The sequence below is a fragment of the Syngnathus scovelli genome, chromosome 15 (genome assembly GCF_024217435.2).
Source record: "Syngnathus scovelli strain Florida chromosome 15, RoL_Ssco_1.2, whole genome shotgun sequence".
In the NCBI taxonomy this organism is placed as follows: Eukaryota; Metazoa; Chordata; class Actinopteri; order Syngnathiformes; family Syngnathidae; genus Syngnathus; species Syngnathus scovelli.
In genome coordinates this window covers 501,157-510,564 of record NC_090861.1, presented here as the reverse complement: position 1 = coordinate 510,564, position 9,408 = coordinate 501,157, and the positions used below count along the sequence as shown (strand labels likewise).

General features: G+C 52.3%; 1 protein-coding gene across 10 annotated transcripts; it reads right to left on the bottom strand.

Annotated features, from left to right (window-relative positions):
- Positions 1-7: 7 nt before the first annotated feature.
- On the bottom strand, positions 8-9,370 carry gtf2ird1 (GTF2I repeat domain containing 1). 10 transcript variants are annotated; one of them, XR_007486298.2, is made up of 28 exons: positions 8,934-9,365; positions 7,308-7,438; positions 7,099-7,240; positions 6,807-7,007; positions 6,526-6,709; positions 6,021-6,325; positions 5,839-5,934; positions 5,681-5,764; positions 5,385-5,568; positions 5,226-5,251; positions 4,908-5,046; positions 4,757-4,800; positions 4,598-4,678; positions 4,419-4,532; positions 3,489-3,545; positions 3,348-3,425; positions 3,091-3,274; positions 2,919-2,974; positions 2,747-2,818; positions 2,395-2,662; positions 2,292-2,320; positions 2,179-2,226; positions 2,034-2,111; positions 1,765-1,957; positions 1,630-1,667; positions 1,418-1,536; positions 1,141-1,299; positions 8-1,072 (listed from the first exon to the last, which is right to left on the bottom strand). XR_007486298.2 is itself a non-coding variant. In XM_068653159.1 (28 exons), exons 2-28 carry the CDS (start codon positions 7,431-7,433, stop codon positions 431-433), a joined length of 3,045 nt encoding a protein of 1,014 aa, XP_068509260.1. In that variant the 5' UTR covers positions 7,434-7,438; positions 8,934-9,369; the 3' UTR covers positions 8-430. The 10 variants fall into 10 exon arrangements, 5 of the variants coding, with proteins under 5 accessions (XP_068509260.1, XP_068509259.1, XP_068509261.1 ...); XR_007486296.2 differs by having other exon boundaries at positions 8-1,084; positions 3,348-3,428; positions 8,934-9,364; XR_007486297.2 differs by having other exon boundaries at positions 8-1,076; positions 3,348-3,428; positions 8,934-9,364.
- Positions 9,371-9,408: the final 38 nt, after the last annotated feature.

Sequence of the window (9,408 nt, the reverse complement as noted above, 5' to 3'; positions counted from 1 at the left end):
AACTACGCAAGGCAACACAATTTATTTGGAAAGGAAGGCCTAATTGGCGTTAAGGTACAGCATGTTCACATGGGGATTAGTCATAGCATTCTTTACTGTTAGGTCAGGGACGGCGGGCCCTGCTTGATACATTCAGACTGACCTCTTTGTTTTAGCCACATAATATAATGGTACATATAGGTAAAAGCGCCTCGGAGCATTTATTCCATATCCATGATATCTAGCAGAAGGTCCATGGACTAGTAGGCATGTCTGTATGCTACTTAATACAGAGCTTTATGTTAACTCGTCAAATTGTATAACGTCAAAGTTGTCCTAATGCGCAGAAATGTCATACGGTAGCGGATAAAAAAATCCTGAAACTTGATATTGAATAAATGCTCAAATGGCTTTTCGTAAATGTGCTAACGTACAAAAGGCTGTGTTAATCTCAAACTCCTTGAGAGGGCAGGGCAGGGCAGGGCAGGGCAGGGCGGGGTGTCCATACGCTGGATATAATGGAAAGAAAAACAAAGAACTAGTTAGTCTCTTTTGCTCAGTAGCCACCAGCATTTTAGCTGGGTAAGGGTCACACGGTCCTTAACTAGGTTGAAGCTCTCGACCGCTGCGCTGGCTTTGCGTTCTAATCAGCCACTACTCGGTTGGTCACAGTGAAGGTAATACCGTTAGCTGACGACCAGTTAGCTGGAATGAAGAGGTAAACGGCTGCATTAGCTTTGTGCTAGTTTGTCAGAATGAAGATGTAGCTAGGTCAGCACATCAGCAGGTGGCCGGCCACCTTGAGTCAAGCTGTAGACGGCTATCTGAAGCTTCTCGTGCCAGCCGTTCTAACTGGAATTGAGACAGACTGTTCCTTAGGCTTTTTAATTCCAAAGTATCAATTCAGAGTATGAGACAGGCCCGCCCGCCCGCCCCCATTAAGTGTTAGTGTTTTAGTTAGCATCCCTGCACACGGCGGTGTTACAGTTTAATAAATAGAATAAATAAAAAAAAAGGTACGAACATTAGCATATGATATGACTTAATAGTGTCAGTAATGACGCCGTGGATGCTAACGCACGCACGCACGCACGCACGCACGCACGCACGCACGCACGCACGCACGCACGCACGCACGCACGCACGCACGCACGCACGCACAATGTGACTTCTTTTTAGTGCCAATGTTAGCAAACCAAACAACAACAATGGCAGATTGTTGACCACGCCATTTCTGGGCTTTGACTGGGTTCAGTAGTTAACTTTTCCTGGTACTTGCATGTTGACTCCGCTGTAGTCCACCATGTACATTGGCCACTGCTGAGTACACAAAATGGCAGGCAGCAGAGAGTCAATCAGTCATGAAGCAAATGGATATAGCCAGAGCCAATATAGGCTCCACTTTGTTCATCTGACCTCTCAGATATGTAACACGTACCATGACTGGAATCTGATTGGATGATGGGGCAAGCTCTGCGGAGGAGGGGGCGGGGCCTCGGTGGGTCTCCTGGACGCGCTTGCGCTTCCGCCGACTGGTGGAGGCTTCGGGCGCTAATGCTTAGGCAAGAAAAACAAGTTCAAGATCAACAAAAGGCTTGTTCATATGGGATGATGAGGATGAGGATGACGATGACGACGACGACTTGATACCTGTGTTGCAAGGCTGACTGCACAGTTCTGAGAAAGGCCTGTGTGAGACACAAAAGTTTGCACACGGCATTCGTATTAGCCGTCGATCCATTCTGGCTGGCTGGCTGGCCGGCCGGGCGGCCACCGCTTGCTTACTGTAGTTGGCTCTTGACGCTGAAGCTGATTTTGTCTTTGGCATGGAGGATCCTCTCCAGGCAGGCGGCGTCGTAGGTTCCCGGGTTCCGGAAGGGCACGTCTTCGGGGAGGCCTTGCACCTCCACACTCTCGGGGCTGCCGCGGATCAGCTTGTACGGCACGGCCACGGCGCGGTCAAGCCCCAGAGCCTCGCCTAGAGACAAAGCAGCGTGACGCTACAAACGTTTCCCAGATGGCGGCGGCGGCGTACGCTGTCTTTTCTTCATTACCGTATTTCTTGTTAAACAGCTCCTTGACCTGCTCGCGGAGGACCACCTTCTCCCCAACTCGGTTGACATCGTCGTCATCTAACAGGAGACAAATGGCATTTCTCCACAAGCTAAGCTACTAAAAAGTGAGCCACAACCTACCAACCATTTATGGTAGCGTAGGCCTTCTTGAGTAACGTGACCCGGCGAGGCGCTGAGGAACATTATGAGGGCTTTTAATCAAGGGAGCAATTTGAGCGCATGTTGCGCTGTACTCACCAGGTTTTGGAATGAGTCCTTGGAAAGGTCTGGAAATGGACAGGCAGCGGTTCGCTTAGCTTCATTTGACAGCCGCAACATGGAGACAAGAATGAGCATTCACCTGGTGATGGTGAAGTTAATTTTGTCAGCAACAGCCAGGATGCGCTCCAGGTTCTGCGAGCCGAAGGTGCAAGGCTTGCGGAAGGGGATTCCGGGCGGGAGTCCCTCGATGATGACCGAGTCCGGGTTGTTCTTGATGCGCTTGTAAGGCACTTGCACCGGGTACTTGATGCCCAGCGCCTCGCCGTACTTTCTGTTGAACAGGTCCTGGACCTGCTCCCGCAGCGTGTTGGCCAGGTCGATCCTGGACAGCTTGGACTCCAGGCACTCTGGTGACGGAAAAGGCTCTCAATCGACATTTGGGCGAGCTACACAGTTAGTTTGTTCTCTTCAGTCATCCAATGAGGTGGTACCTGAGAAAGCGGGTCTTTTGGACAACGCAGTTGCGTCCTCTGGGAGCGCTGTCACTTCCTTAGCGTCCAGCTCTTTATGAAGAACCAACCATTCAGAAGGTCAAACCATTTCAGCAGGATGCACCCAAAATGGGAAAATCTGCATTCAAACTTTGGACTTTGCCTCCCTCACCCGAGTCGCAGACGGAAGGCATCTCTTGCTTGACCTGCTCGCTCAGCAGCTCGGGCCTACGGACACGATGAGTGAGGCCTGCCGTCAATGACGCTGGCTGGCTGGCCGGCCGGCTGGCTCGCTCAGCCTTTGTTTGGCACGAGGCCAACCGAGTGTGGGTGTTTCCGCTCACGTTTTGATGACAAACTTGATGCGGTTGGCGGCGGCCAGGATCTTGCGCAACTTGGCCGCCCCGAAGCAGTTGGGCCGCCGCAGGGCGATGCCCTCGGGCAGCCCGGTCACAAACAGGTCGTCGGGGTACGTTTGGAACTTGGAGTAGGGCACCTTGGCCGGCTCGGGGAGGCCCAAAGCTTCAGCTGAGCAACAAAACCATGTTGAAAAATAAAAAGGTGCTTCCAAAAATGAGCTACAACTTCTTTGGGCACTTACCGTACTTGATGCTGAATAAGTTCTCCACCTGTCTGCGCAGCTGAAGAATCATTTCACCAATGTCCTCCACCAGGCTGCCTGCTGAATGACAAAGACAAGTTTTCATGTGAAAAAAGAAAATCACTTTGGAAAAAGCCTTACCTTCAGATGGTCTTCGGAGGTTGAGTGGTGCCGTATTGGGCGACAACACTTCGGCGGCTGCAAGGTGCAAGAACAGCATAAGACCATTTTGAAACGCTTCCGGCGAGATTCGTGAACGACTTTACTTGTTGGTTTTAGCTTATTTGTGTATGGGCGGGCGTTCGGGCGGGCGAGGGCCATGTATTTTGCAGTTTGATGTTCATTTGGAGCGCTTGGATTTGTTGTGTGCGCTTACCTCTGCTTTGTCTCCTGCAGTGGTCATTTGCGAAAGAAAAGAAACTTAAGCAAAGCACAGTCAAAACGAGAAAAAAAGAAAATAAAAAGCGTGTGCGCTAAACCCCAAGGTCGCATTTGTGTGGACTCTCCTTATGTGGAAGCAAAACAACTTGCTGAACGTTTAATGTTCTTAATAATAATAATATTACATTTTATTTATAAGGCGCCTTTCAAGGTACTCAAGGTGGCCGTACAGACATGAAAAATGCCCGGAGATTGTGATTGCATCATTTTTTTTTGCTACTTAAAGAGAGGGACTGCACAAATGTCGCCTTGGGTCCCCACACAGCTGTGTGTTAGACTGGGGGGAGGCTCATCGATCATCCTAGTGCAAGTTGCTAGTGGAAGAAGTGCTACAGTAGGGGAGGATGGCTGGCTGGCTGACTAGCTGGGAGGGAGGGAGGGAGGGAGGGAGGGAGGGAGGGAGGGAGGGAGGGAGGGAGGGAGGAAGGGAGCGAGGGAGGGAGGGAGCGAGGGAGGGAGCGAGGGAGGGAGCGAGGGAGGGAGCGAGGGAGGGAGCGAGGGTTTGCATGTGGCAACTTCACTAAGGTAAAGTTTATCTGCGAGGCCCGAAACAACAAGCAGGCTACAGGGGGATCTGCGAAGCTGGTGAGGGATCAGTCGGTGGTCAGGGAAGGTGGCTGTGGCGCTTACCTGCGAGGGGGCCCGAGGGAGAGGACGCGGCCCGACACCAGGGGGCGGGCTCAGACGTGGCCCGACACGAGGGGGCGGGCTCGGGCTCGCCGGCCTCCTCGGCGTTGGAGCCGGCTTGGAAAAACAAGAGCATGGTTTGTGATATGGCATGCTTCCCCCGTTGCATTCGTCTGACTTACCCGGCACCGTAACTTGAATGATGTCCCCGTCCGGAGGCTCCGTTTTAATCCTCTTAACGGGGAGGCAATCTGCCGAAGGACCTGCAGGGGGGCATCGTCATCATCATCTTTCTCCTGCCCAGATGGCCGGCCACCAGGCGGGCGGGTTCGAGTTCTCACCTGCTTCGCACTCAGCCAGGGGACTGGCGCACACGCTGGTCGACCTGTGCAATTCAACACACGGGACGGGACGGGGTGGGGCGGGACGGGACGGGACAGCTCATTAGGAGGCGTTTGTTGGCCCTGGCAAAAAAATGCAACGCGTTCTGACCAGTCGCTGTGAGGATTGACGGGCAGCTCTGCGGCGCTGGGCGCGAGACTCAGGTTCTCGGCCAAAGCGTCTTCTGGGGCGGAGGACCCCGCGTCCTGCTTGCTTTCTTCCTTCGACATCTTGCCGGCGGCGGCGGCAGCTTGGAGGAGAGCCCAGACCATAAAACACGGTCAGGTTTCTGAGAATTCTTAACAAATGTTACAGTGGCAAAGCTTGGGACCTGAACATAGACAGTTGCAGGCATCTTGACACACTTTCTCATTTACGTCAATGATAATTCCATATGATAAATGTGTGCACCAGCTGAATTGAGCTTACCTGTGAAAATCTTTTCATCAAACATCCTGTAAGGCAAAGCAAACAGCGATAAAGCGCCAATGTACTCGGAGTGAGCATTTCGCCAACGTTCCTCGAAAGGAAGGAAAGGAAAGGCAAGGCAAGGCAAGGCAAGGCAAGGCAAGGCAAGCACGGACGTACCGCCTGACCGCAAATCGGATGGCGTGGCGCTGGTCCAGGATGCGTTTGAGTTTGGGGACCCCGTAGGTGCACGGGCGCTTGAAGGGGATCTGGTCCGGGATGCCCAGAATCTCCACCGCGCCCGGGTCGCACGCTATCTTGCGGTACGGAACCGGCACCATGTGGTCCAGACCCAGGGCCTCGGCTAGAAAGACAAGGAAAAAAACGCCATTGTTTTGTTTTTATGCATCCAAACTGGGAAAAGTGGGCCAGCCCATCTTTGCTTTAATGGCAGACGCCGCTTGACTCCTCCTCACCGTATCTGCTGTTGAACAGAATCTGGACACATTCCCTCAACGTGTTAATATCCTCCGTCTCCCGAATGAACGAGTCCCATTTTTCTGCGGAGGGAGGATGACCATTGAATGAAGATTTAGATTTCATTTGTGTTTTCAGCTAGCGGTGGAAGGCATACCCGATTTCTCGTGTACGATGGAGAAGAGTAGCCTCTTGGAAATGTGGACACTCGCAGGTGTCTGACCCTGTTCACCGGCTAGTTTTGTGGTTTCATCTACGGATCACCAAAAAGACACAGGCGGAAAAGTCAGCGCATCCGGTTCCGAACGCAACTCCCGACCGGCCGGCCGGGGGTGCTACCGTTGCTAGCGGCAGCCTTCCCGCACGTGCCCTTGTCCGTCCAGTCGGCCAGTCGGTCCTTGGCCAGGCTGAGGAGCGACGTGGCTTTGAAGTCCGGCATGCCATCTGGGTGGGGTTTGGAGGACATGGGCATGCCGTACAGGAAGTTTGAGAGAACAGAGTTGGCGGAAGTGGCGGGACTTGGCGGTGTGACTACCTGGGCAGTAGTCTTGACTGGGCCAGCGCCGCTCTGAGCCGCGGGGCTGCCGGAAGAGCTTTGATGGCCCAGCTCTGCGCTCGCCGACTTGGACAAGTCTTCCGTCGGCCTGCGCGACAGACCGGAGGAGGAGCCGCGTCAAACGCGCGCTCTCCAAATTGGTCTCGGAGCCCAAACTAATACGCCGCAAATGGTCACGCTTACAAAATGAGCGGCGGAACTAGTCGTCGAGCCCTAACTAGCCGTGAAGCCAGAAACTTGTCACTGAGCCGGACGGAAATGGTCAGCCGGCCCGTGTTAGGTGCTGACCTTGTGACGGTGAACTGTATCCTGTGGCTTTGCTCTAGAATTTTTATGAGCGTCTTGGAGTCATACTCTGACGGCTTTCTCAAGGAGACCCCCTCCGGGAGACCGTGGGCCACAAGGCAAGCGGGCTCCTTCTGGAGCCGCTCATAAGGCACGGGGACTAGGGTGCTCTTTCCAGCCGCTTCACCTGCGCACACCGACGGGGAATCCGTTGACGTGAATAGGTGTGCCACCACCCTCAAACACTTTTACACTTGCCATCTGACTGGAAAAAAAGGGCTTACTGTAGAGAACGGTAAAGACCTCGTCCACCATCTTCCTCAGGACAAAAATGTTGGACTGCGCATCCGTTTGCGGTGGTGGCGGCGGAGGCGGCAGCGTAGGCGCTCTGGCCGTTTTCGCACGCTCGCCTTCCTTTCCCGCCTTGCCCAGATCCACGTCCTGGTCTTTGGCAGAGGTCACGTCGGGCAGGTACGAGGGCGCCCCTACAGGCAAAGGATGAGAGTGGCATCGAAAACCTAGCGCAAATGGCCTTTAGCCCCAAATCCCTCTCGGGAACACGTGGGAGGAACTTACGGCAAAACTTGTAGAATTCAGTCTGGATTTCTCTCCTGGAGTTGAGGAAAACGCGTCCCTTTTCTGTACCAACTGCAATAACGCTGTCCTCGTGGACGGTGACACAGGCCACCTCGGCGTTCAACTTGGACATGGCCATGCACTGGACAAAAAGCTGGCTTACTACACACATCTGGTGAGTAGCGCGGCGGCGGCGGCAGCGGATTTACCACTGAATCCAGGGCCGACACCAAGCTGGTGAGGATCTCCTGCCTGGCAGAGGGCGCCGGAAGCGCAGGATCGCAGCGGGAGGTGGGCCGCACGCCATCACATGTCAGCTTCCTCATTTGAGACATGGCCGCTACAAAGACAACAAGAACACACCGTTAGCAATATCTTGGCATCCGATAGCAACATACTAGCATCTGTTTGTCATCAATAACATAGCATCTGCGAGTCCTCCGTTAACATCTTAATACAGCGCCCCCCCCCCCTCCCCTTTAGCGCCTCCGTTTGACCACGTCTCGATCTGTTATCTTAGCATCGGTCAGCCGCCTCAGTCACATGTCGTTGGCCGAACGGACGAAGACGGGACTGGCCGGCGCTGCCGCGTTGCCACGGCAACCGCAACCCGTCTCCTTGGAAACTAATCTCGGGGCATGCGAACAATGTAGCGCTGGCCCTTTAATCTCTGCAGACACTGCCGAGCATTATGCCGGTCGGGGCTCGGGCTCAATCGACGGAGGAGGAGGAGGAGGATGATGGATGGATGAAGAGGAAGAGGCAGGCGTGGCCGTCCGTCTAAATGCCTTTCCCCCGAGGCCGCAGCAAGCATTCACCGATTAGGGCCTGAAAATAGACTGAGCCTGAACACATAGCCCAGATCAGGAAGTGATGGAGGAGGAGCGCAGATAGAGCAGCAGGAGAAATAAGACACGCTCAATGGCAATGACATACAAACCTGCTCAAGTGAGCGTTTGGGGGAAAACTGTGCACCAGACACAATTTCACACTTTAAAGTTGGTGCCAACAGTGGGGAAAATGTGGGACGTATCCCAAAACAATATGGAATATTTAGGGTTAGTTATATTTGGCACACAAGCGAGTTTGCCACGGTAAATGTAAACACCCAAATGTTCAACCAGTCCATTTCATTTCATTTCCTCAAACGCTACACTGGGGACCAAGAACTCTTGGCACTCCAACCAACAGTGTGCAATTTCAACTTGGACTGAGTTGAAAGTATAGCGTAACCCCGACATTAACGACGAGCCTTGTTGCTTTTATTAACAAATAAACACACACTACCCCAACATGAAAGGAGGAGCGAGCACAAATCAACAACTGTCGTGCTGTAAAATAAGCCCCAAAAAGTTCATTTGAACTCTACTTGAGATTGTGTTAAAAAAAAACTAAATGACGACTTTTAAACGCTCCGTTTGGTTGCACAGCAGCTGGCTTTGTTGTGTGGTCCTAAATAACCTTTAAGCAGACACTTTAACGAAGGACAACCAAAAAGACAATCGACGCCGCGCACGCACTTTTGGTCTTAAAAAACAAGACGGGAGAGTCTTTTTCATTTTGCCGCTGTCTTAATTGACTGACATTCTTGAGTTCAGCAAGCAACCAAGCGCGAGCTAATTAGCTAACGGGCTAGCTAAGTAGCTGGCTAGTTAGCTCGCGAGCTAATATTAGCACTCCCCCTCCCTCTCGTTGATGTCGTCGCGAAATAATCTATAGATTCTTCACGTACAATCCACTCATTTCTCAACTAATAAACAATGTATGATACAGATAACGTTTGGGAAGGTTGAAAGATGTCAACAAGAAAAAAAAAAACAGTACCCATAACTCACCTTAATTCGCGATTAAATCCGCCTGGTCGGTTGCTGTCAATCCCAGAATAGTTTTTTTTAATCCATCGTTAAAATCGCACAAATGTCGCTCAACGCACTTTTTTTTGGTGGATGGGGGGACAGACGTAATCCCAACCTGAATATTTGTATCCCCCCTCTTGCTCTTGTTTTCTCCCCTCCAGAGCACTAGTAAGAGTAGTAGTGTCCTTTTCGCAGCCCTCTTCTCGTTCTTTGTTCTGTAATCCAGTAAAATTGAAAGTCATTCGCCCTCCTGCTAATCCCAACCCCAACTCAACGGCAGCGTCCATTGGCTGCGGCCGGCCGGCGGGGCCGAGCAGGATTAACCGGAGAAACTCCGGAAAGGGACACGATTGGGGAGGGGGCGAAAGAGAAAGAAAGAAAGAAAGAAAGAAAGAAAGAAAGAAAGAAAGAAAGAAAGAAAGAAAGAAAGAAAGAAAGAAAGAAAGAAAGAAAG

Coding starts and splice junctions, on each gene's coding strand:
- gtf2ird1 (XM_068653158.1), bottom strand. CDS start 7,433: ATGTCTCAAATGAGGAAGCTGACATGTGATGGCGTGCGGCCCACCTCC. Junction 5,252..5,384: donor ATCCGATTTGCGGTCAGGCG/GTACGTCCGTGC, acceptor TTTGCCTTACAG/GATGTTTGATGAAAAGATTT. Junction 1,300..1,417: donor CCAATCAGATTCCAGTCATG/GTACGTGTTACA, acceptor TTGTGTACTCAG/CAGTGGCCAATGTACATGGT.